The sequence below is a fragment of the Haemorhous mexicanus genome, chromosome 2 (assembly GCF_027477595.1).
Source record: "Haemorhous mexicanus isolate bHaeMex1 chromosome 2, bHaeMex1.pri, whole genome shotgun sequence".
NCBI lineage: Eukaryota > Metazoa > Chordata > Aves > Passeriformes > Fringillidae > Haemorhous > Haemorhous mexicanus.
The window spans coordinates 32,524,632-32,552,093 of record NC_082342.1 but is presented as its reverse complement, the minus strand read 5'-3'; the positions used below and the strand labels follow the sequence as shown (position 1 = coordinate 32,552,093).

The 27,462-nt window shown below is 41.4% G+C and overlaps 1 protein-coding gene across 20 annotated transcripts in view; it reads right to left on the bottom strand.

Annotated features, from left to right (window-relative positions):
- The window catches only part of LOC132323262 (rap1 GTPase-activating protein 1-like), a 43,689-nt gene that overhangs the window by 6,605 nt on the left and 9,622 nt on the right, over window positions 1-27,462 (bottom strand). For 4 of the 20 annotated variants that reach the window (XM_059838280.1, XM_059838279.1, XM_059838272.1 and 1 more), the window contains exons 4-19: window positions 23,078-23,125; window positions 21,928-21,966; window positions 21,617-21,808; window positions 16,570-16,673; window positions 15,033-15,111; window positions 14,689-14,742; window positions 14,515-14,598; window positions 14,095-14,195; window positions 13,328-13,457; window positions 12,932-13,087; window positions 10,620-10,691; window positions 10,359-10,445; window positions 9,540-9,674; window positions 8,031-8,177; window positions 6,713-6,816; window positions 4,313-4,429 (exon numbers count right to left, since the gene is read on the bottom strand). In XM_059838280.1, coding sequence (XP_059694263.1) covers window positions 4,313-4,429; window positions 6,713-6,816; window positions 8,031-8,177; window positions 9,540-9,674; window positions 10,359-10,445; window positions 10,620-10,691; window positions 12,932-13,087; window positions 13,328-13,457; window positions 14,095-14,195; window positions 14,515-14,598; window positions 14,689-14,742; window positions 15,033-15,111; window positions 16,570-16,673; window positions 21,617-21,808; window positions 21,928-21,966; window positions 23,078-23,125 — 1,649 coding nt within the window. Of the gene's footprint in view, window positions 1-861; window positions 1,650-3,938; window positions 3,986-4,308; window positions 4,430-6,712; window positions 6,817-8,030; window positions 8,178-9,539; window positions 9,675-10,358; window positions 10,446-10,619; window positions 10,692-12,931; window positions 13,088-13,327; window positions 13,458-14,094; window positions 14,196-14,514; window positions 14,599-14,688; window positions 14,743-15,032; window positions 15,112-16,569; window positions 16,674-16,908; window positions 17,134-21,616; window positions 21,809-21,927; window positions 21,967-23,077; window positions 23,126-27,462 lie in introns of those variants that run through there. The other 16 variants (XM_059838278.1, XM_059838281.1, XM_059838282.1 and 13 more) reach the window with 16 other exon arrangements.

Sequence of the window (27,462 nt, the reverse complement as noted above, 5' to 3'; positions counted from 1 at the left end):
ACACAGAATGAAGAGTTGTTAAACTGAGTATAAAGAGCAGGTGCAGTCCAGTCTAGACCACCCATTCCCACAGCCGCTCTCAGGCTGTCGTGTTTTGTCTTATGTGAAATTCCAGGCAGAACAAGGGGACCATAAAAAGCATTCTTTTCATGTCATAGAGCTTATAAATTGTTCCTGCTGTTTTCTGTACAGGTGTAACAGGAAAAAGCAGGAAAGCAGACACACATCAATCAGTATTACAGAATAGTTAACTAAGAAAGTTTGAGGAAGCAATGGGGAGGTAGGAACAAATTACTGAGATCTGTACTATTGCAGGATGTCTCAGTGTAAAACTATGTAGGATCAAGTGCCAAGCTCTTGCACAGACAAGTCAGAGCCTTCCTTCTGCTTACAGACAGGAACACACCTAGGTCAGGATTCCCATCCTGGTGATTTTCCATGTGCCCAGCTGCCAATAAACTGACTCCTATAGGTCTGTCCCCACTAAAATTTAGCTCCCAAAGGGGACACTCAAAGCAAACTGTATTGGATCCCTTTACCACAACTCTATCTAATGGAACAGACATTGAGGTAGCCTGGTGCATGTTTCAGATCTATCAAAGAAGACCCTTAAGGTCAGCTCTTCCCAGCTGAGAATTTGGGGTCCACTGCTTAGAGTCATTCAGCAGATACAGCAAGTCATGAGGCTGACACTCTTACATAGCAGAAGATGCACTGTGCATGTAAGCCACAAATTTATGGTTAAATACTTATTGTCTGCATAAGAAACCAGCTAGTAAGAGAGAGACAAAGAGCTTAAAAATGTTAAGAAACAAACAAAAAAAAAAAAACAGTTAAGAGAGGCAAGAAAGATACAACACCTTTAAGATACTAAATATATTTATTCCTTCAGAAACACTGCAAAATGTGGCCAGTCTTGACCTACAAGCAGTTGTGAAACCTAAAGTCCCAGGCATATTACATGCCAGCATGCAACAAGGAGAACAGTGAAGACAGGGCCAATAAAGGCCAAAGATATTTCCTCAAGAGATTAGGAAATATATTTTGGAGGAAATGAAGGCCAACATGCTTCTCCCTTAGCACAGCAAATCAATAACATGAATCTAAGTGAAGTGGGATCTAGATTTCCACAAAGTATCTCCTTCTCAGCACCCTTCCTCAGCAGGTTTCTCCATCCTTGTTCTCTGCACTGCATTTCTTGACCTGTGTCAAGGCACTAGAGACAGAGGTGGAGTTGTCTTCTGCTCTTGCATTCTGCAGGCCAAACTATTCTCACTCATCTGAGGGGAGAGGAAGGGAAGAGAAGGGGTCGCACTCAAGGTGGCCTCCATTCCCCATCACTAGTAGAGGTTGGTTCAGTGGCTGCTGATTTGGCAATGGGAAGGGCACAGAGCCAGAATGCTCCAACAGGAGCTATCTGTCCATCTCCCTCTCACAGAATTCCTGCTCCAGGAACTGCCAGTGGAGCGTTACTTGGTGCCACTCGGTCTCTCCACAGTCCTTGAGGTCCTCTAAGTACGTTCATGCTCCTCTTAGCCAGGACTCTGATTTCACCCCAAAAGTCTTGCCAGTGTCTTCAGTGAGGTACCCAATGACTGAGTAGCATCCGGTCCACTCCTGATTGGCTTGATGTCCCCACTCAGATGTGTCTGAGGAGGGAAAACACACATACAAAAAACCCATGTACTTTTCCTAGGATATGGACATACACAGTACAGTGCTCGATTTTTCAGATGCAACCCAGAGTGTCGTCTGATCCTCAGGAGTTCTACTACCTGGTTACATAGGCTGGGTTCATTCTTTTGAGTCTGTCCCTTGAGAAGAAGGATTATTTGGAAGGCTACCTGGACAGTAAAGCAGAAAAACTAAGGACAATTTTCCCTGTATGTGGGAGAGAAGACACCATTAGCTCAAGTGAACAATGAAGTTTCATGGATTGCTGGCTGATCACTGTATAAACATCTGTTAAACTCAGCAGTGTGCTGCTTTGCCTCTACTGTTAAATATTAATCTCTTACTTATGGGTTCCCTTTGCATTTATTTCCAGGTTGCTTTTAGTAGAACACGGGTGAAGAGGTCGATCATTCCAAGTTTTGAATCTGAAATGATTATGTAAGACCAGTAGCATCATGCTGGACATTTCTGAGGTAACAGAAATTTCTTGTGACTCTACGGAGAGAACCAGGAATAGACTGACGACATACTCCCAGGGACAGTCCATTCTGTTATCTAACAGGGACGACATAAATTATTCTAGAATGAGGCAGAACTCTTCTGCATTGGAAGTATGCCTATATCTTGATCCTGGTTTCACAGCTGATGAACACCAGGTAGGCTATTTCAGCAGAATGCCAATAAACTGTCTCCAAGACAGACTTTACACTCCCAGCCTTCTCCTGCAATATTGTGCTAATACTGTCTTGCTGAAAATGGTGTGCTTTACATGGTGGAATTACATGTTCTTAATTCCCTGTCCTCAATGTCATGCAAAAAGTATGGCTGCACATGGGCTAGTCCTTAACTCTGAGATCACAACTCTAACTCTGACTAATCACTATTTGTGCAAAACTCCATGCTGCATCCCACCTTGTAAATGAACTGTCCAGGAATGGGCTAAACCACCACAGATATGAAAATACTTCTTTTTTTCTGGTGATCCTAAGTGGTTTTGAGTCCATGACTGGAAAAAGAATCCTGGGAACAGAACTAGACAAACTGACAAATCATACAGGTCATGCCTAATGCGCATAAACAATATTCATGCAAGTATTGTTAGTAAAATCCCATGCTATGTTTGCTCTCTGAAAGCATGTGGATACCAACTTGAAACAGCCATTGCAGCTGGCTCACCTCCTCAGCTGATGGAGAATGGGGATTGGGAAGTGGGGGAAGCAGAATTCTTGGTGATTATGCAAGGTAATCAGCTATCTAATCAGAGCAAGAGTCCCTCACACATGCCTGTCAGGAACTTCTCGTTCACTAACAAGGCCCCAGGCAGGATGAGGAAGGGAAGGTGGAATGATTTGGTAATGCTGGAAGATGGGGGGTGCTGACTAATCAGCAGTTCTAGATCCTGCATTCCCTCTAGTCCTTAGCTGCCAGAGCTAGCACCTTAAATGGTCTGTATCTCCTAGATGTGTTCCCATCCTCCTCCACACCAAAATTCTGGGCACTCATCCAACCCAAAAACTAGTACACACACAAAAAATAGAACACTGCACCTTGGCTGTGACAAAATTCTGAGCAGTCCTACAGCACACAACTGGGTAGCTGAACTACTGCAGATAGTCACCAGCTTGTAATTCTTAGGGAGCATTGGGTGTAGTTGGAAGGGCAGCCCTTCCTTGTCAAATTTGGCACCTGAAGCAACTATAACCATAGATGCCTGGTCCTAGGGCACCTCCTGAATTTTTTTTAAGAATCTCCACAGTCCTGAGAAAGGGAAATGCCCTAATACAAAGTACTTGCTACCTTTCTTGCCACAGGTCTCATCCAAGCTCTCCTGAAAAAATTAGGTGTGGTAAAATGTTCCAGAAAGTCAGCTACAGCCTTTGATTTAAAGACAGGCTGTTCTGGGGTCTTTGAAATGTAAATGGCTGTTCTCCTGAAGTGTTCTAGGTAGGATCACATCCCAGTATAATACAGCTTAGCAGCAGCAAAGCTCCACTACCAGGAAATTGCATTTTTCCAGTTTTTGACAACCAGAAACTGGAGAACTAACTTGCAGACTACTGCATGAAGTGTTTTGCACATACCACTGGGTGTGGTATGGCATGCTTTAGCAATGAAACATAGGTGCAACACATGGGACCGTGCTGGAATCCTGCTGTAACACTTTGGGAAGACTGGAGACAGGTTAGTTCACGCTGGTCGGGAGCGGCGGCATGAATCCTGCTTAAAGGGGCAGAACTTGAGTACAACCCAACATCCCAACATACCCTTGTCCAAGCTTCTCCATGAAGCTCCAAAATCACTCCAGAGCAAACTACAGAGGAAACATACACATGAGTAAACATGGATAACTGGACAGCTAGGATTTTGTGTATCCTGTTGGATGCAAGCTCACATTACAGTAAAGATATAACCAAAATCAAGTGGTCCAATCTTTCATCATGGTCTGTTTAAGAAAGCCAAGTTCCTGACAGGCTCTGAATTACTGTGCCACAGCCAGACATCCAACTTTGGAGATGCTACAATGCCTGATGTGGACAATCTCAGTAAAGCCTCCAACAGAGCAAGACATGCACCACACTTAAGCCAATACCAGAGACAGTGAGCATCTTTCAAATACTAAAATTTATTTTCAACTCACTTGCTCTTCCTGCTAGGGAACTCTGGAGAGCTGGGACTAGATGATCCATCAGACTTCAGGTCAAAGAAAGTTCCTGGACTGTCCAACACCCTTTGTATTCTCTCTGTGGTGTCTCTGCTGGGAGAAATGAGAAACCAGCTATACCCCAGGGCCAGAGTTAACTACCATCTATTCTAACACTCCCAAACAAGACACAGTAGAAAGCTGTATCTCCTGTATACATGTAAAAGGGAAGCAAACACAGTTGTGCTGAAAAGGGCAGACTCCTTAGACGTGACATCTGACATCTGGAAATGGCCAATTTTAAGCTCCTTTTGAATTGATATAAAGACCGAATTAATTTCAGTATTCACCTTTTTTTTTAACTTTTTCATCTATCCTCCCCATTCCACTGGTCTTAAGAAGCTACAGGATTTAATAGAGAGTGTAAATATGATGGTTACAAAAGTGTAATTGCTACTAGGACTTGTCAAGATACCACTGAAGAAAGCTGTCTGTGTGAGTAACTGAAATGAGAGGTACATTTAATAAAAAAAAGGAAAACAAAGAGATTTTGGGGGATTTCTTAGGGCTTCAGTGGTGGAGTTTGTCACAAAGCTCTCCCTCTGCTCTCTTGGTCAGTTGACCCTACCTGTGCCGCTCACATCACAGTTTCTGATACCCTCACTTATGCTAATACAATTGTTTGTGAGACTGGAAAATACCCTGACAAAAAGTAACTCTAAAATTAAAACAACCCTGAAACTCCTACAACAAACTAACAAGGGGGATGGACTGGGTCAGCTCTGTCAGGAGAGCCTGCATATCATTAAATTACGGCTTCAGGGAGAAGTCACATGTGACACTTTGAGCTCACTGTTCCCAGAAAGAGAGTATGCTCCAGCCTCCTTCATTCTTGCTGAGTGCACTTTTCACCAATCCTGGTACCCATCAGACTTCTCCACGAGCCAGTTCATGGCAGAACCTGGCAGACAATTAATCCAGTGAAAGAAAGTTGATACTTTTTCTATTTGATTAATGGGCTGAATCAGTTCCACGGAAGGGCCACTGGGGATCTGAGCAATCACCACAAGGAATAGTCACGATCGGGTAGATGAAAGGGACAGAAGGGAAGTATCACATCTGCTTTCAATAACAATGAACTGTTAAAGCAGTTGCTAGTGAAACTGCACCTTCAAGAATGACCCAAAAAGTCTTTTCAAAAATACAAATTAAGGCTTCCTGTTCCTCACATCTAAGTTTACAAGAAAGCAAAAGGAAAGCTAAATAAGCCAATTAATTCATCAGATCCCTCCAAGCAAAGAGCAGGGGAAAAAAAAAAAAAGAAAATAAATCTAGGGGTTTTCCCTGTAGTAAGAAAGTTTTACAGATCCTTCAAGGGGATAGAAACAGTTGTTGTACACAAAGTAATGGACTGAAGGACACAGCTGCCTAAGGTACAAAAGTATTTAAAGTAGTGAAAAGCTGTGGCTACTGTGGTAGTTTAGACTACTACAGGGCAGTTGTCTCCGAAGATTTAATTTTTCTCAAAAGTTCTATTTTTATTTAGATTAGGTCATAGGCACCTCATTAAGAAAGAAGGGAAAATGCAGTCATTTCCTCCTAAAATAACTAGTTTCCACTTTAGAGATGATTTTCCCCCTTTTGCACCCAGTCTTTAAGCTGTTTCCTGGAATTTTTGCAACTGGGAAAACTGCATTTTAGATGCAGAGCAATCATGTGACTTTTGAGACTGTATAATCTTAAAAAGATGTCTCAGCTAGAGCTGAGAGAAATGTATAATTTAACTAAATAATCTATCGTGACCAGTAGACAACTTTTGAATGGTTATAATTCTGTCAAATATGCCAAATCACTCCTTAAAGCAGCATATTATCCATTAATTATAATTATTTCTGAGATGATCTAACTTAAACACTAGTCATCTGGACTTAAAGCTTTTTATAATAAATCCTGTAAGTTACCAGAAGTTTTGCCTATTTGAATATTTTAACATGAAAACAAACAAACAATCAAGCATACCCTTCCCAAATACCAGCCTTTTATCTGACTCGCTTCTAAAAGTGGTCAGTGAAGAGCAGGAAACTCAAGAGTCCTGGATAACACTGCACAATATTTAAGAGTGATCTTATAATGTTCCTCCACCCATTTCCTCCATTCTTCCTCAAATACTGAATTTCTCCAATTCCAAACACCCTCTTTTAATTTTGTCTGTTTCTGTTATTTGTCCATTTCTCCATCAGTCAATAATCAGTCCCTTTTCTTCCCATTCCAACAATTTCCATTTTAGTTCTCATTCCTGATGGTTCCCCCTCTGCCTATATGTGCCTTTCTATGCTCCTTTTCCCATCTCCTCTTGGTTTTTTTACCCTCTTTGTCTCGTCTCCCCACAGCTCATACCTCTTTTCCTCCTGTATGTTTTCAATGCCAATGGCACTACTCCGTCGCCCGTGGAAGCGGCTGGCTCGAGTACGTGATGGGCTCCTACCAGGCAAGGCAAAAGACTAGAAAAAAGGAAAGCATGACAGAAGGGAGAGGAACAAGACAGGAAAAGCTGTGGAGAGCTGAAAGCACAGGAGAAGAGTTTGCAATGTGGGTCCAGATCCTCTCCTTTACCGCAATACAAGAGCTCGGCTCCACCTGTGCAAGGACTACTTTCTGTCAGCGAGCAAGAGCAGCCAGGGCTTACAAAGGTGGTGTGAGAAAGGGACGGAGTTATAAAGAAACAAAGGCAAAACAGAGCCAGAACACAGAGAAACAGGCTTGGGAAGGGAGGTATCCCCATATGGTGAGAGGAGAGGCAGAACCAGAAAGACAAAGAAAACCAGAAGTTAAAGGAGAAAAGGAGGCAGCAAACCCGAGTTATTAGTACGCTGTGACTTCGTTGCATTGACATAAAGAATGCATACAACCAAGTAAAGTGTCACCAAGAAAACTTCACACTGAAGGGCACCTTCTTGGCTTACTCAGAGATGGGGTTTTTTGTAGTTTGCCTGTATTGACATCACTAGTGCAGAGACCACAACCAGCTGGATGCACTTTGGCCAAGGTAACCATATTTTCAGTATCAGAAACTGATGGATCCTTTTCTGGAAAGATCTGTGATAGATTTTTAATTCATTGGTCACATATATTTAGTATACCTATCAAATAAGAAAGGCTTTGATAGTGACTAGAAATATTCATTCTTTTTCTCACCCCAAACTTTATTAATTCTGCTGTTTGTTCCCAACATGCAAATTCTTTTTAAGCAAAACAGCACCTTGAATATCTTGTGCACCTGTTTATATTACAGAAAATAGTCAGATTGGTGAAATCAAAGAAAATGAAACAGTTCTAGTGTCCTTATGTTCTCAGGTCTTGCCATATGACAATACAGTACCATTCCAGCCAAACCACGGTGCATGTATTTTTTAACACATGGCACCATACAGGATCTAATCCAGGATATCAGAGATAGATGTCTGATGTAGAATAGTGTTTGGCTTTCTTCTCCCAGTCTGCATCAATCTCAGCTCTAGTTTACACATGAACTGGGGCTAGAGATGGGCACAGACAAAACAGACTGCAACACATGCTGTCACCACTTGTGAAATGGGATGATACAACGAAAAGATTCACTGTGGGACAAGAGGACAAACTAACAGGGAAAGGAAATGTATGAGTGGTTACAAAGGTATGCCGGGTTCTCTTCTTACAGCCCACCCGAACACCTTACCGCAGCAATGGCCTTAGGGCCCTCGGCGACACTCTGGCTGAGGGCAAGGCCAGCTGTAGCTGGGCGGCTGGGCAGGGTGGCTGGCTGCTGCTTTCTCATGGATATCCCCATGGTATCCAGGCTCTGGCTGCGGCCTCTGATCACCCGCTGAACAGGAGGGAGGCAGGGAAACAGACAAACACAGATATACACATATAGACATGCACACAGTAGGGTAGTGTGAGAAGCACCACAGATTGAGTGGGAAGTTGTGACAGACTGACACCAGATCCACACAGATCCTAAGTCCTAGAAGGCAGCACCTTAGATTGGTCCTATCTGATTCATGGAGCTCTGGGAAGAGCTCTTCATCAAGTATATTCTCTAGTTTCATTTCCCTTCTCCTATTGCAATGAATAGAGGTTTCCTACCAGTATCCCAGCATACTGGATTAAACAGCATCACCTGGAGCAGTCCTATCCAGTACAGGCTATAAAACACAAATCAAACTCCTGTTCAAGGCTGTAAGGTTCAGTCTCATATGAACCTGAGTTTTGGTTTCAATGGGAAAGCAGCCATATCAAAATCTGCAGCATTTAAAAAAGCCATTTTCTGACTTAGCTCAGCCTTTTCCAGCCTTTTACAAATGTCATCTGTGTACACGATGTGCAAATCCCAGCACCTGCCAGAAGTCATAAAAGGACATTTTGGGAGAATTAGTGTAAAACATGGATGGGTTAAAACTCGTGGTTAGCAGCAAAGGCGGTTTGTATGTAAAAAACAAAAACCTCACCAAAGCATCCCAGAGCTGACCAAAGCTACACACACAGCTACCAAATCTATTTGTGAGCAGGTTAGTTTTACAGACCTTAGTAACTCTAATTGACCCACCATATAAAGCCATAAAGTCATCTGAAGAAATGCTGTTTATAACACATCTCTCTTTCCAGAGAGATAACTTATTATAGAAAAGAAGTGGCAAGAAACTTCCCACATTAAGTGGAAAAGGGCAAGTAGATAGAATGGGAAAGCAATGAAGATTCTCTCTGTATTACCAGTTCAAAACTCAGTTTGCCCATTCATACAAAACCTTTGCTTTCTCATATCAATTATCTTTATCACTAAAATAAAGTTCTGTCACCTGGTTTATTGTAAAAAATCAACAATAAAACCCCCCCTAACATGCCATCTACACTGAAAAAAGGTAAATTAACTCTGGCTTTTAGAGGGTAAGGAAAGCACCAGTTTTTCTAGACAGTTCATTCAGAGATAAGTAGGAAACTTTTGCAGTGGCTCCTGCAATTCTTTCAGTTATAATGAAAATGAATTGAAAGAGGTTCCTTCTTAGGTTCTGAAAGCCCCTTGCTCCTAGTTATTACAATTCCTCTTGCAAACACTGACTCCTTCCTCTGTAAGCCATGGAATAAAATCACATCTGACACTTGACACCAGCACAAAGCATAAAGAGTTTGGCTTCTAAGGGCCAGTATGGAATTCTAGACCACACTGTAGGTTTGTAGAAAGGCTCACCTTGAAGTTCTCGAGGAAGCCCCCACTGCCATTCTCTATCTTGTCATCCTCCCCTACAGGCAATCCCATCATGCTGCGGCTGCGAAGCTGCAGCTCCTCAAAAAGGCTCTCCAAGAGGGCGCTCCGTGTTCTTTCCTGCATCAACATTGGGAATCAGAACAGGTTTTATTGGGAGCAGAGAGATTTTTTTTCCTGTTTTTAAAATGTCTCACATCCTCCTTAAAAAAAAAACCCAAAAAGCAAACAAAAAACCCCAAAAGACCAACAATGACAACAACAAAACTCCATGAAAATCACTTTAAGCAGTAGGAAGTGTTTTAACAGCATAGTTACAGAATATATTGCAGTAACACCCAGCCCCTTCAAGCTCTGTCTAAAGCAAGTCATAAAGGACACTTCTTAACAGCTGATGAAACAGAGAAATGTTTCTTTCTAGAGGAGGCAACAGCAGAGTCTGGAACAGAATTTTGGTACGTTAAACCAAAAATCAGTGATATCAGCATGCAGCCTCTAGCATCATACTGAATTTCAGCTAATACAGAACTTCCTCCAGCAAAATATATGCAAAACATTCCCATCCTTACTCGAGGATTAGATTTTTATATTAAAGTGTACCTGTTCATATTCTATCACACCTGCTAAGAAATATGAAGAAAATGTCCCATAACTGAGTATAAAATCACATTTCATCTTCCTTTCTTAAGCAGCACAAAACTAGAAGTCAGAAATTTTACTTTATTTTCTTTATCTGATAATAATATATTTATTATATATATATAAGTATTATTTTTAATTGAAGCAGGTTGGTAACAGACCCACCTCTAATTTTGCAAATTTCTCAGCTCGATAGCAGCTGTACTCGGCGTTGATGAGCTTGACCAGAAGGAATTCACGAAACTCTGCACTCTACAAGACAAGATGAAGATCAGACTAAACTAGAGATGAAAACACTAGTAAAAATATCACATTATAAAAGCTCTGCTTACTACTCTTTGGATCTCCAAAGTGCTCTAGCCAGACTGACAATACCAACTCAGAACACCAGTGTGTGCCAACTAACACTGGACCAGAGAAACAAACCTTTTTAAATATGGCTGGATTTGGCAGCGGCGGTCCAAAGAAGGGGACATCATCTCGGGCTGTGACTGAAACCTGAAATAATATAAGGGGAAAAAATGAGTATCAGAGCACAAGTGAGACCATCAAACTACTATGACAGATCCGGTTCCTCCTAAATAATTTACTTATAAAAAAGAGTTAGAGTTGTAATATAGTGTCCTGTGCATCCCTCTATTCCTGAACTCAGTGGATGGATGTGCTCATTTATCTCTCAGAAACTCAGCCAGCTAGGTGTGCACACAGTAAGAGCAATAAAAAAAGCTGAACTGACTGCTTTTTAAAAAAATATTTTCAATAATAACTAGTATAACCAGTACATTTAGGAACAAAAAAATGCTCCTTTTCAGCCCGCAAGATTAACCTCCACTAAAGAACCTTTGTCAGCGTGGTTGTACTGACCTATTTTTTTTTTACAGACAATCCTTGGTGGAGATACTCCCCTCAGTGTGCAGTGTATCTCAGTGCCTCTGCCTCTGGGAGTCACAGGTGGTAAACATGCAAATGCATTTTCCAAGTAAGAGATAGGTTTCATTTGTTTTATTTTTAGCATGCTCCCACCTGACATACCAATGTCTAAAGAAGTAACTGTAATGCAGCCCAGTTTTCACACGGTCACTTGTTTCTTCACAGCACTTACCCAGAATTATATGTAGCTATCTTACCAAATACATACAGTACTCCACAGTATTTCACAGGGATTTCTTGTCATGTTTGAGATGAAACAAGACCATTATTTGTGCTTTCATACAAGACAGAACAATGTCATAACAACCACAACTGCCAAACCAACAAATAAATGTCACAGAGCCACTGAGAGCTGTGAGTTTAATGAGAGGAAGAAGGAAATGGGCTCTTGATTTAATTCAGATTTCTCACATTTTAGGCCACTTCCCCTAATTACAAAGCCTCCAGCTCTCTCCTAATAGATATCTACCAGTTAAAATCCTGCTTTGTATTTTTAGTTTTCTGATTGCAAAAATTGATTCTGTGAAATAAATTCCATTAATACTCCAATTTAACAGGAGGCACTAAAGCTTAAGTAAATGGAACGAGGGATGGCAAAGAAATCTTTCAAATGGCAGTCTTTTGTGTACTACGATGCTCTCAAGGCAGCATCATTTAAAGCCCCTTTAGAAAAGCCTTTACAGAAAACTCTGCATTGGCTCAAGGGTGATTACTGGGATGATTTCTTCTTCATGGAATGAAGCAGCCCAATTACACTAACAAAAAAAAAAAAAAAAAAAAAAGGTACTGCAGACAGGCAAAGATGAAAACAATGGCAAACAGGAAGACACACAACAAATAGAAAGCTTTCCCAGCTCTTTCCTTGTCATTAAAAAGTCCAGTGAATTTTTGTGCCCTACAAAACAGAGAGCAAGAGGAGAACTGGAACCCCAGCTGGTTTGTAGTGAAAGCCTTGCTGCCCAAAGCATAGGGAACAAGGGAAGGTGGCAGCTCCACCACCAACAGCCCCTTGGTGGAAGAGGAGATGGGGATACTGTCCTAATTATGATATTCTTGGTATTCCTATAGACCTCCAAGGCTTAAGGACTCATCATCACCATATCAAAATCCCTACTAAAACAACGCATGGCACTTGGGATTAAAATGCTCCTACAATGGAAAATCCATCACAAATCCAAGTTTCTTTGCATTTTCTGCTCTCTCAGCATCACTGAAAGTTGAACATAAAGTTATACAGATATCGATACAGAGTCATGTCAGAGACAGAACAAGCTGTGTCCAAAGGCCGCAGATAATTAATCTGGGCTCTAGCTGGGCTTCCTTCAGCTGGAAGGCCCTAACAGGTAACACATCCCTGCCAGGTGGGCATCAGCTCTGCAATCCCCAAAAGCAGGTGTAGCTGGCTTGGATTCCATAGTTAGGTCAACCAGCTATATCTGACCTGCAGCCTCAGGCAATGCAAGCTACAAGCACGGTGCTGTGCAGGACGGGCAATGCAGACATGAATTTTACCTGACTTACACAATGTAAGTGAGACAACCCCCAAAGTGTGATCAATTGTGGCTCGTGCTCTGCTATGTAAACAAAAATTTTTACCTGAATTCTTTCTGCTTCAATTCAAAAGCTTTAAGCTTCAGAAATTAATCAGCTACTTAGAAAAGCATACAACTTAACTCAGCTTTCAGGTGTAGATACTCAAGAAATCAGGATGACATCTGGCTGAATCTGCACCTCTCCCAAAGGCCCAAGAACCTGTTTCCACTTCAAGGATCAAAATCAGTAGAGGTTAATCTATTGATCCTGGTTACCTTGTAGAGAGTGTCCCCAGTGGTGCTATGAGTGAGCTGAACTACCACATAAGCATGAAGGAAATTAGAAGCAATCATATCAGGGACAAAAGGTGTGCTTTCATCCTGGAAAATGATGGCTACAATATCATTCCCAATGTGACGCTTCCGCTGAAGCTGGAGAGGAAAGAAATAATGAAGAGAGAAGGCAGGTGAAAAAGAGCAGAACAGTATGATGAGACCTCAAACATCAGTCTGCCTAACATGTCAAAACCATCTGTTGAAACCCCTCATCATTACTCCAGCCATGATTCCCAATATTATAGAGTCAACCACTGTCCCTTCTATGCAGTCCTTCTTCAACTACCCCTCCTCTCCCAGCTACACTATTGTAATCCTTACTCCTCCTTCTGATACCTGCTGGGAATCTCCCTCTGTGAAGGGCAGCTTTGTGGACACGTGAAACATGATCTCCTTCCCCCGGAAATTTGTATAGACTGACTCGGTGCCTGTTTGACCTCTGGTAACATCCAAGCCTCCCCGGAACCTGAGCAAATCCACACCACGCCACAGGTCAGGCAGTTCAGGAACGAGAGAGCAGAGAGAAGATAGACAGTATCAGTAACAGTACTACATCAGGACTGTCAAAGGTGATTTTAAGGAAATCAATGACAGTAAGGCACCAAGTCTTCCCTAAACCAATGCAATGACTGAAGCTGCACCATGTTTGTGCTGGTGAACATACCAGCTTGTTAAAAGCCATGAAGTTAAAACAGGGATCCCCAAAACAGCTACCTTCTTTGGCATTCCTCTGAGAAACACACTCTGTATGTCAGAACTACAGAAGGGATGGGATGCCTTAGAGAAAGAGCCTGAAACAATAATGCCCCATACCACAATGAAACAAACTTGTATTTGCAATGCCAAGTAAAATTATTCTTTGCTGATGCTGCGGGTCAGATTGAGATACCAGGAGACCTTTAAATGAAAATACCAGCAGAGACCTAAACTCCAAGTAGTTCCCAGACATGATGGCTGACAAAGGCATTCAGGGTTTCTTCACCTGCACTAGGATTCAGAGGACACAGCACTTCTCTGGAAGCTGGGCTGTAATAGAGTCACAGCCTCTGAACACATGATATTCCCTAACTTAATCTGGCTTTCCAGCTGCCCTGTGTACGCACCCACGGAAATCCTGCAGCTGAATCTTGTCACCAAGGAAATCCAGGAACTCCAGAAAACCCTGGCTCTCTACTGTGTTACTGAAGACTTCTTCTTCAGTTGTCTACATAAGGAAAGCAGAAGTAGTAAGAAGCACAAGGAGTACAAAGAACAGGTGGTAATTCCTATAGACAGTTCAACCAACAAACATCTCTGCTGAGTTGTACATTTCTGATCTGAGCTCCCCATGGTGCTGGGGTCCAGTGCCTCAGCTGCCATGAGGGTGGAACAAGTATGCCACGGGAACCATGGCACTGTACAAACACTGCTGCCTCCATGCCACTGCTTCTGGACAGTGTAGACCTTCCTATTACATCATTTAAGCTAGGAAAACAGACTCTTTTCATTTTGCCCCAAGTACCACAGGATCTGATGGGTCTTACCTGTCCAGGTTTTTGGTAGATGACCCCAAATTTGAAGTTATTGCTTATGACGTGTTCATCAAATGCAACAATAAGCTGTGAGGCCTGAGGTGATGAAAACAGAAATTGTCACCTGGATGTCATTAGCAAGACCTTGATGGAAAAGTGATATACAGACATACCAGAACACTGTACCTTGGGATAGAGGACAGGAAAGAAGCGTTCCACATTCACATCCTCACAGAGTAGCTGTTGAGAGAGAGAGACAGGGAAACAGAAGTGTGATTATCATGTGCCCTGGCTTGTTGCAGGCATGACAGTGTAGGCACTGTATATAATTATCTGACAGGAGCCCCTTCAGGTAAAAAATTCCGAGGTAAAATTAGAAGAGAAACAACAGAAGGCAAAATGGAAGGGTAAAAGGGAACTATATAACAGTTCTACTGATGAATAGTAGAAAAAAAGAGAAATGGAAGGACAGAGGCGAAAATAACTTGAAGAATGAGGCCTTAAGAAAAACAGGCAAGCATGAATCTCACCTTTGCCATCTGAACAGCATTGGGAAACTCATTGAGACAGGAAATGGGAATTAGATCATGTTTGGTGCCAGTACGAGTCCTGACATAGAACAAAAAAGGAATTAGAGACTGATGACTGAAGGGAGACACAAGCAACACTGGATCTTTAAAGAAAGAGTAGCCACTCCTTCAGAGTATTGTTAAAGCAGTTAATTCCAGAGGGTTAATTTTAACCATGGGGCACAGAATCCCTGGAAAAGCAAGGTATTTTCACTTCTCTCTACCCATTACTTGTTGTGGTGACCAGAGGAAGACAAAACAGGAGTCCTTGGTGTCTTTCCTCCTTGGCACTCTGGTCTGCCTTGAAGAGGTATTTTGCTTTCCCCCTCCACAGTTTTCTTTCACATAAATCTTAATGTCAAAATACAATTCATGGACACAGAATAATAAGGGATTCCCATGATCAGTGAAGGCTTTAAAGATTGCTAAAAGGTCTGTTAGAAACAGCCCAGGAAAGCAGATCTATGCAAAGTAAAGGAGGTAGAAACTGGTGTAGCATTGTTCCAGAAAGCTGACAGAGGAAAGCTGCATTCTTCTTTGTATGTGTATTTAAGGAGAGATATCTTTCTAAGGAAGAAGAAATATTGGGCTGTCAAAAGCCTCTTCAAACCATTATAAACAAGCTATTGAGCAAAAAGTACTGCATAGAATAAAATATCTTAATAGAGGAATAACTACCCTTTTGTTCGTTCTTCCCTGGTCTCTTCCACATAGGAAGATAAACATTCCCAGGCACAGCTCATAAACAGGCTCTCTCTTTATTCCCAGATTATCGCTGGCAGTCTGAAGCATTCTCTGCAGACACTGGAGGAAACCCACCAGTGATTTTCTTGTAGCTAACTCCTATGCAATAATTTTTTTTCCCTCAGTCCTGGACAAATCCTTGTCAGTGGCAACTGTACATCATCTGGCTCCAGCAGCATTGCCTACAGGGAGTGCACCCAGCCCAGAGTGTGGTAAAAAGCTTCTCTGCAGTGGGCTCTCACCTACACAGGATCCTTCTCTGTTCTTGTAGTTCATCCAGCAGCTCTCTCTAGGTAATGTCTCTCTTCATAACCCTCTTTAAGGGTTATGGCTTCACAGACTGGCCTGGGAATCTAGGGAATGTTCTAGATCACCTTCAAGGGAGCCTTAGTCTCAAGTACAAAGCCTGGGCTTCCCTCCTCCATTAGGGAATCCATATTCTCCTAGAGAGTACTCATACATCTCTAAGTAGACAGAATAAACAGAAAAACTTTCTATTTGAGGGAAGAACAGGTATTTTCCACACAGGTACTACAAAGATGCACCTGTAAGCACCACATCATCTTCTTTAAGGAAACTGCTGAGAGCAACTCAAGAGAGAAGGCAAGAAAAAGGGGCTCAAAGGTTTTTTTGCAGTTTCTTTTCTCTCCAGAGGAAAGACATGAAATTCACACCCACATCTGTGCAGAGGGAGTGCAAGGTAAGCCAAGAGACACAGCACAGTAGCATACACTTCAATAACGGGCACTGTTACCTCAGCAACAGGCGTAGATTTTCCTGTTTCTCAATCTGTTCATACTTCACAGAAAGTACCAGGTAGCCCAAGGACATGTCACTGGAGTAAAAGTTCTGGTGCTCCTGCAAACGGGAAACCAAAATGCATTATCCCAAACACGCTTCCTGGAGAAGCTTTCCAAGCTGGTTTTTTTTTTTTTTTCTTTGCATACAACCTGTCACTCAAGATTAGCAAATTTTTAATTCAACTAGGAGTAGCATGCTTCCAGATGTGTGTATGTGGTCTTCCAGCCCACTTGATCATCAGTGCCTGAGTACATCAGTCAAAGTGTATCCAGTCAGTTCAGTTCCTCCTCACCTGTCCAACATCACAAGGGCTCCTGAGAAGGAATAGTATTAGAACATTCAGCAACACGTTTTGAAGAAATTGAGTTTCTTGTAAATCGTATCTTTCATGGACTTTCCCTGTATCCATTCAGGTTCTGCTTGACTATGCAGTGTCTTCCAGACATTCAACTGGATGTGGTTGTGGGAATTTTCTGTCTAAAGAGCAATAGCAGGATTATGGTGAATGGCTGAACTCCAAGGTGCTCACATGTCAGGAAGGATACAGTCAGTAAGCAAAGAGGTTTTGCAGATGAAGACTGGTCTCAGCAGTGCCACTAACACTGCCTGAGCTTTAGTGGAGCATGCCTGGAACAGTCATGAAGTCAAACAATGTAAGATAACTGCAAACATTTTCACAGTCTCTATATGTAAGTGGCTGTGACCATAAATTTTCCTGGGTATACAGCCATGTTCCAGTGGCCTAGGTATAGCAATTTATATTTTGTATATTGCTATATCATACATATTGCTATATAATCTCTAACCTCAAGAGGTTAAGGCCTCCTGATACAGGATGTGAATGGAAACCTCCATCACAATGAAAATAACATTAAGGTGAAATCGTGCAGAAATGCCTCGATCACTCCCATCATCCTAGTAGAAAAGCATCCTCATGCATGACACAGAAGTGGGACAGCAAGTTGTATTCAGTCGTACAGTCAAAACTTGCATGTTTTGGAATATGTTCTGTCAAAGGAATAATCCAGGCACAATAAATTAGTGAAGAATGCAGTGGGAGCAAAGTAATTTGATAAAAAATGGTTGCTAGTCTGTCAATTCCTTCCTCAGTCTTTTGCCTAGAATATATAAAATATATACTTGCCTAGGAGGTCTGCTCTGGCTCTGATGGATTAAAACTTCTCTCAAAACACTGGTCAGATTGTCTTTTGCTGTCTAAATCTTTTGTATAAGTCATAGATCTGACTCAGTGTCAGAAGTAAAGATACATCTAGCGAAATATTCTGATATCTATGTGGACACAGCCAACTTGAAGCTAACAGACATAAACCAATCCTCTCTTTGAAACAAAAAACAGGCATAAGTAAGACTACAGTCACTACCCTAAACCAAAATGTGAAGATGTAACTATCCAACTTTTTTAAGTATTAAAGATATTACTGTCCTCACCTCCTCTTTGATACAGAAAACACCCAACACCCAGAACTGCCCTGATACTGGGCAAAAGGTTCCATGGCTGATCAAACAAGGCAGTCTGAAAAAGGTAAAGGTCTAAGAGCAGCCAAGAGGCAAACACAATAATATGGCCTCTAGCTGCAGTGTTCAAATCACAGAAGTCCAGTGTGATCTGTCACACTGGTCAGCGACAGTACATGGGAAAAAAAAGCTAAAATCAAAGGAAGCCACACAGGACAGTTAATTTCTCCTGACCATGAGTCTCAGGATACTAATGGATTTTTGGGATGTGAACAAGAATCAGGTGCAGTAAGTCACTGTGACCAAGGGCAAAAAGACAGAGTAGCTGAGGAACAGACACATTCAAGGAGCAAAGCAAGACCATGTTCCATGGTCAGCTGGAAGTCCAGAATCCAAATCCTTAAACCAAAGAAGTCAAATGCCAGGCTGGATGGCCAAGACGGGCTGTTAAGGAAAAAGATGGCAAAATACCAACAAAAATCAGAACTAGAAAGCAAATCAAGGAAGAGGAGCCAAAGCCTGAGGTTAGCTGCGGCTAAAAGTAACACTGAGTTGCAAAGACCAGAAATTAAGATGCCTTTTAAAGAGACTTGTAAGCCAGACCCCAGCAGGTCCAATATGGGGGGATCTCAATTGCTTTGGAGACTGGGCCATCAGCTCTACAGCTGACATAGCTAGGCAGAGCTGCACAAATGGGGGCAGTCCTCACAGGGGAATGGGTACCAGAATTTGTGGAGATCTTAAAACAACTGAATTTTTGTAAAAGCCACTCTGGCTATGTAGCTGGATCCTGAATGTAAGCCTGAGGTTTAAACTAAGATCTGAGCAATGGTACGTATGAATAAACCTATAATTTACTCCTAATGATTTTCTTTCTCTGTAAAAATACATTGGCAACACACATCAGACTCATATTCCTTCAGTGGACAGCAGCCTTTATTGCTAGCTGTCCTGAAGTTAGAGATGAACCATCAAAAGGCTTTGCAGTCGAAACTGAAGACTGCAAGTCAGTGATGACAAGATACCCTGGAGCTAAGATGACCTATGTATTAAGCACAAATTTGTTCAGCACAGAAGCAATTTCTGTAACATTTAATATAGTCTGAAAGATAGTTCTGGATTTCAAATAAATCTCTCTAAAAACAATTAAGTATCTTCCATGGGCCAAGGGAAAAGACTAACAGAAAACACAAGGAATGCTGACAGTTTGCCTAAAAAGTTAAAAGCTACTAAGACATCTGCCATCTGCAACAACTTTAACCAGCACAAAGAAAGGACAGCATAAAGGAGAAATACATGATTACATATGAATGCACAGCAAGAAAGCTCCTCCCTCAGCACTGAGAGCTTCAAGGGCTTGAGAAACTGGACCCTAAGTCTATTTGACTGGCAGTTACAGTGTACACCTTTATTAAATCCTTCCTTCAGGCTACTTCTCTTTATTACAGCCTTGAAAAACAACATAGACATTGAATAATTCCCACAGTATAAGACATAAGATTTTACAGCCTTTATCCTAAAGGCTAAATAAATCTTACTGTGTAATTGTCATATAAAATACAGATCATGAGGCAAGGAAAAGGAACTGAGCTATGGCTTGAATGTTCTAGCATATTTTTTGGTGGTTGTTTTATAGGGTCTGCTGTAAGATATTCTGTAAAAAGTATCACAGAATTGTTCAAGTTTGAGCAATCTACAAACACACATCCACAACACAGTCATGCACATTTAAGTTGTAGTACCACACAATACTTTGATCTCCTCTCTTGCTCAAAGAATATTCCCTAAACCACTGGGTATGCCTCTTCCATCATGTGATGCTTTCAGACTCTTCTTCAGCTAAGAACTGTTTGCTGTTATTCAAAGCGTGAAAAAAACCTTTCCTGACATTGTTGAAATAAACTTCCCATGCTACCAACAAGAAAAAGATCCAACACAGCATCAAAATCACTGCTAACTTTGCACTGAAGAAATACTCTTCTAGTGGAAAAGCTCTGAGCTCTCTCCTTAACGAAGTTTTTAAACCGCGGGGGAGGTTTTCTAGCCATGGGGAGAATTTTCAGTGACACAAGAGTCCTGTTCACCTTGATGTTTTCTGGCACTGGCTTGCTCAAAAACTTGCATGTTTAACTGAACATGGACACACATTCATGTCAGTTAAGGCAAAGACTAAAACACTGGACAGCAGAAAAGGAAGAATATAGTTTTTCTGTAGTACAGAGGCACTAATGGTTGGGTACTTTGCAAATGCAAAGCTCCACAACAGAGGAAGTCCTGGATCTCACTTGGAAGGAAAAATGATGATATGGCCTTGCTTGAGCAGGAGTCTGGACAAGATAAGCCCCAGAGGCCCCTTCCAACCTCAACTGTTTTGTGCTATCAGGTCAGCAGTGAATCCTACAATTGGACTGAAAAAATCATATCCAAATTTGCCTCTTGTCCTATCTGGCTCTGGAAGCCTTCAAGCACAACCCTAAATTTACCCAGACAGAAAAATAATTACAGTTGGCATACTGAAAGCTTCCAGAAGGTTACAGGATAAATGTCCATTAACAGATTGCACAGCTGATCTGTTAGTCTTGAGGGGAAGCCTCCAGGAAGGCTTCCTTTTTTTCTCTAATTATTTATAAATCATATTAATATAATTTTCCAGTGTTGTGGAACAAGATTCACTACAGAAGATCACTCTGACAAGAATAACTACTGCAGAACAGGTCTTCAGCATTGTGCAAAGCACCACCTATTCCTGGTTTTGAACTTATTCAGCAGTCACTGCGGGAGATCACTGAATAAGATGCAGTGTGAGCATACTTGTCAAACTTGCTCCTTATGCCACAAACCAAATCTCAAAAAACATCCTGGGTTTTTCTCACTTGTTCTTTATGGCTAATATCACCCTGAGATTCAGTATGGTAATCAGCCAATTCCCTAAACAGGCCCACCCAGATGGACCTTCATGGCTGGCCAGCAAACATTCACTTTATGAGGCCTAGCTCTGTTTCCCTATGCGTCAAACTGGAATTTTTAAATTCATGGAACATTTAGCACCAAACTCATTTATATCAACAACTATAAAACACATGGTGTGGTTTCATCACATACATGCTGTAATGACCATACACTGAGGGAAATGGATTGTTCTGCTTCCTACTGAGGAGCTGAAGTCCCCTCTAAAAATAATGCCATTTCCACTTCCAATACTATTACACTTTTGTCCACTTGTTATCCCAAGGTTGGTATCTGCACAGGAGCCTCAAAAGACCTTCTTAACTAAATAAAAGCATTTCCCATGCAAATCTTTCTATTAATGCACAGGATGATGTACATTTCACAAGGGGACATGACCAATTGAAAACACTACAGACCATATCTTAGTATGTGCCTCATTTCCATCAGTTCAAGGCATCATAAGGAACTGAAATGCAGCAGCAGGGCAGACATTTTTAAGTCCACCAAAAAAAGCCTGAGAAACATTTCAGCCTTGTGGCTGGGTGGGCAAAGAAGGCTCTGAAGGTCACCCTTACCTTTCCCAGAAAATGTTTGCGGTACAGCTTGGCTGTAGGGTCACTTTCCAGTTTCACTTTACCACTCCAGGAAAAGGGTACATCAGACAGAGTTGGACTCAAGCTGGAGAGGTTGTGGCTGGTCCCTTCAATCCAGTAGCCCCCAAACTGGGGTAGGATAATGAGAGGATATGGCCACCCTTTCTGTAATACCTATTCAGAAGAAGAGAAAGCATTAAAGCTGAGAGGTCTGTAAGCTGGAAAGCTAATAAGCTGAAAAATCAATGAAGTCCAAGGACAAACACAGAGAGGAGAGAGCAATACTAACTCACCTCATGGATGCTGGGATAAGGAATATACTCCTCTTCTGTCTGAAATCAGAACAGGCCATTAGCAAAAACATGTGACATCTTTTAAGGTGTTATGCTTTCCTGACTGTGCAAACTGTGCCCTCAGCTTCTACTCTGCCCTAGGTCATCCTTTGAGTTTTACTTCAGGACTTAAGGTTAGACTCCATTTCCAAGGTCTCAGCATTATAATAAAGAACTTTGAGAAGAATAAACTTAGGAGTCAGATTCTACCCACCCTCCTCCTGCAAACTACAGGGAATACAGGCATGCAAAATGAGGAAGTAGCCAAATTACAGGCAAATTTGATGTGGTTAGGAGTGGCAGCCTCTCTCCTTTTCTTCCACACAGTGTTAGCTGCTGTCCTTCTGTGGACAGGGATGACAGTAGGACTGGTAGAAAAAGTGCTGTTAATTACAGTGAGATTGAGGCTGTGTCATCTCCATGGCTGCTCTGTGGTATGCATCTGAGCAATGCCGAGGTGTGACTCAGAACAGAGGCCGTATCTGAGCCAATTTATGCCAGTTGGATGCCCCCTCCATCACTGCAAAGAGCACTGACTATCTCTGTCAGAGTAAAGCTGTATCAGTTCTCCATGTGGCTATTTCATAGGTCATCCCAAGATAAAAGTCAAGGTCAGGTTTGATTTTAAGGTTAGTAGGCCTGAGCTGAGACTGCAGAAGTGGAGTTTAATCCTCAGCTTGAGGATTAAAAGATATGAATCTGTTCTTACTGCCTTAATATTGGCAAAACAGATCAACTTTCTAGTAGCATCTCTGAGCCATTAAGCAGACTACTGAAATAAATACTATGCAGTTTCATAAGTATTATTACAGCTCTTAAACTGAATAAATTTAAGAAATTACTTAGTCAAAACTAACATTTTTAATAACAATAAACTCTTTCTGGAGCCACTTAAATTAGAAAAAGGGAAAAGTTAATTCTATTTCAGCTACACAGTTTCACCCTCTAGTGCAGCAACTAGGAAAAAAAAAGAAAAGAAAAAAGGCAAGCATGTGTTTTTGGGATGTTTGCAGACTCCCTGTCCATTCCAGTATGAAAGTACACTGCAAGCCAGGTCAGTAATTATCTGCCATTCTCAGCAATTTAGGAGGCAACAACAACTTGGCCTGACCTTGAGAGGAGCTGGAAGGGAACATCTTTGTTCATCCAGACGACTCCCCTGGAAACATAAAGTCACAGACAGTGAATCTTGTATTTCAGCATGTCTGTTTCACTTACCCTCTGTGTCCTTCTCCATATACTCAATATGCATATTTTGACCCTCTATAAAATCTGCCATTTTAAGCAACTTTGCAAGATTGGAATAACAAGGAAAAGTAAAGCTAGAACTTGGCCAGTCCCCTAAACTGGCATTAAAACTGAAAAACTACCCCCAAGCTTACACCTCTTAAAAAGCAGACAACTGGCAGATGTTAAAAACAGAGATTAATTCTCTTACTTGATCCTCTAACCTGTTCTAGCTACCTTCCTTCCTATCCTAAGCAATAAAAAGAAATGGAATGACTACGAGTTGGGTTGGAACAACAGGGTGAAAGGCTACTGGCTGCCTAGTTTCCTCCTGAATCAGGAGCTGGCATCCAGATTTGAATCTTCTCCTAAGGTTATTCCATCCTCTGCCTTCTCACCATGGCAAAGTAGCTCATTTCCACCACACCTCTGCAGCAGAAGCAGAGAGGAATAGGACAATTTCAGTGAAGAGAGTCCCAACACTGACTGAGCAGAGGCCCAGACTAGAAGATATTAGGGTCAACAGGCCGTAGTCCAAGTGAGCATCACAGACAGAAGACTAAGAAGCAGAATTTGCATCATCAGATAGGAAGATGAGGACCAGAATTTAAAATGTAGGTTTCTCTTACAGTACATGAGCATTCAACTACTGTCACCTAAGTCTTGTAACTCTCATGCTGGAACATGATGCTGAGACTACATTTTTATATACCATCAGTTACTGGTGTGGCTAATCAGGGATTCCAGACAGGATAAGCAGCTCTTGACTTTGTTGTGAAAATAAGCAGGACTGGATTTATAACAGCCATCCCTGTTATATATCCCAGCACATATTCTACAGTGGAACTAGCTTGTCAACTAGATTCTGGTAGAAATAGGTAAATCTCAGAGGAGATCTACAGTGGAGACTTAGGAGGCTCAGGAACAAAAGTTTTGGGCAATGATCCAGCTGTACAGGGGGGGCAAAAACTGCTAGCATAGTACCACCAACACTGAGCAACAGCAACCTTACTACTGAGGATTCAAAAAAATCAGGATGGTCTTTGGAGGAGCAACAAAAGAAAAAAAAAAGGAAAGAAAAAAACCTACTTCACATAAAAACAAGGTTTTAGAAAAATGAGAAAGTTTATTAAAAGAACCTAAGAAGGAACCATAAAAAAACGTAAACCTTCATGAAATCATGAGGAGCCAGACCTTGAGTACACAACAAATGCTTAACACCTTTAAAATACTCTTAGAAACATCAGAAGTATAATAGTATGGCCACACTCCAGGGTAAGGGAGACTAGCAGTAGATGCACCAGAACATTCTTCAGAAGTCTGAAGTTGAGTTCAATCACAAAAAGTAGCAGTAACAACAAATTTTAATTGGTTAAATATAGAAACACAGTAAAGTGAGCAAGGAATGAGGAGCAGATAACAAAAAGCTAAATTATTTTCCTTAGCTCTACTAGGAGAAAGAAGCTTCACATGTTATCTACAGGGTGACAGAAGATCAAACTACAAAAACTGAGTTTAAAGACAGTTACATACCCTCTCCAAAAAAATTGTTTTCCTTTTGTATTTTCAACAATGGAAACTAAAAAAATACCAGTCTGAAAACATTTTTCATAGGAAAACTTTAGAATATGTTTTGAATTGTGATGTCAGTACACAGCATTGACAAAATGAATAACCATTTACCAGGATGTGGTGAGTTGTGAAATTAAGATGGAACACAGGTTGACAAAGTGATCTTTATCTTTTGCAGAAGTAGTTAGTAACCATTTTGCATTTAGGGAAGTTGTAAAGGTGAAAAAGTTGAGTTCATGGAATGTAAGTGCTAAAAAATGTTTTGTTGATGTGGTCTCAAGTTTCAGTTGTCAACCGACTGAGTTGAGGTTCACAAGGAAGACCAGGTTCTGAAACAGGGATTTGGAAAAGAGACAGAAAGTCCTGTCTCTACCAGAAAGTCCCAGGCACTATCAAAACAGGGCTGAGGCACAAAGGACACAAAGGTACAAAACAGCCACAGACTTCCACAACAAACTGGGGGAAGTACTGGGACAGAAATGGAGATTGGGAAACTGCAATCTTCTAATATTTCTCTCTCCTTCCTTGGCATTTTTGGCAGAACTGATAACTGCAAGAATTTTCCAGTTTCAAAGGTGGTCCTGGTAGGAGACCAGTATCTCAGCAAGCCTGAGGGAAAACTTTCTGGGCTGCTGTAAAGGAGATCTGCATCAGAGCCTCTACAGAGAGCAAAGGAATGTACCAGCACATTCCAAGACTCTGCACTGTTAAGGAAGTTCCTGGTAGCTTGGAAGCAGAAGACAAGTTTAAATCTACCAGCCTCTCTTCTAGAGTGAAGCTTAAGGTAAGAATAATGCAACCGTGGGCTGTAGAATCCAAAGCTTTACTTTAAAGGGTAACCAGGACCACAAGAAATGTGCAGTGTAAGTTGTTGAAGTGTCAAAGCATGGGCAGAACAACTGCTTGATGATCACTGTCATTCCTCAAAAGGAAGAGGAATAAACTGCAGCAGTCTCAGCCACCCCTTGAGACATCCTTCTGGTTTGATCTGGTTTGGCTTGCAGCACTGCCAGTTTTCCTGGGTAGCTAACTGGAGACAGCATCACTCTGGGAATCTCATATCAGCCTGAGAATCTCATATTCCCAAGGTCTTGCACAGGGGAAACACCTGGGCTGAGCAAGATGAAAGAATGAATGACAGAGAAAAAGGTGTCCAGACCCAGAGTCAGGGTCCAACATGGCATAACAATGCTATGATAATACACACGTTTTATGGGGAAAGAGCATTGCTTTGAGGGGACTAGCTCAAAACAGACAAATTGGATACAGAAGGGGACACAGGAAAAAAAAAACCACGAAAGTACTTGTGAGAAAATAAAACTGAATATGCAGAAATTGTAAGAATGCAGAACAGAGGGAGTGAACAAAGGCAGTCAAGTGAAGAGGGACTGGCTATGCAAACATATGAAGACCTGAAATATCTGAGCTTATTGGATGAAATAAAATTTCCTTGTTTTTCAATTGCCTGCACTGCAAAGCAACTGAGGAACAACATGTTACTAAATGTCCTTAAGAGAGTATATACAGTGACTTCACTAGATCTGTAAGCACAGAACAAAGCAGCCAGTAGCCCATTTATTTCCAAGAAATGATTAATAAAATTGAAGAGAAAGAGAAAAACAACATGAAAATGAGAAAGAAAAAAAAAGGTAAACTTCTTTCCCATCTCTTGGGATTTGTTTCAGTGTAAAAAGAAAGTACAACTTTACCTGTTAATCTATTACATAGAATGTGAAATGGCTATCTTAATTTTCAGTCCAACAATTATATTCCAATCCAATGGTAAAGTATTCAAGAATCAGTGCTATCCTGAGGCTTTTTTGTTGTTATTTTACAGAAGAAATGTTCAAGTCTCCTGATTTGATTTTCACTCACTTTGATTGGTAAGGAAAAATCCCAGATTTTGTTTACAAGATTCAACAAATGTATAGGATAGTCACAGTCAAATGGAAGGAAAGGGAAAGCAAAAACAAACAAAACGGAATAAAAAATTTAGTAAAAATCTAAATAAATATAATAAAAAGTATTAGATCTTTTCTTTCCTTGGAAAACACTTAACTTTCAAAAAAATCCGTTATACTGAAACGGCAGTTATTGATTCTCCTAGTGCATCTTGGGTGACAAAACAAGCTTAAATAGAAAAAAAGGCTATAAAGTCTTGATAGTGGGCAGCTAAGAAAACATCATAAATGCAAAATTAGGCAGTCTGCATGCCCTGGAGATTCCCATCAGCTCCCTGCTATCTCTCTAACTAAAGAGGTGCAAATCCAGTCAGACTTTCCATATGGTAAACTGGAGCTGAGAAACACTGACAAATCTTAAGCACCAGTCTTTCACTGAGGGACACCTGGTAAGGACTCTTCCTTATCCATATTTCAAAAGACCTGGGAAGGACTGTCACAGCCTTTGAACATGTGCTTGAATTGAAGCAGCACTGCTTGCTCAAGCTTACTTTCCCACAGTTAAATGAGCCAGGCACACTTACAGAGCCTGCTACTCTAAAGCACTGAGAACACATCCCAAACATAGTTTGGATGCCAGTACAGTGGTTGCAAGCTCTGTGTCTGTCTGCACATTAATACGTGGCAGATACACCTTCAGCCCCTCCCTCCCACACTCCTCTCCAGTCTGCCAAAAAGTACTTCAGCCTCATAACTCTAAATTCAGCATTTTGCTGCTACCTTCCACCTCCCCACG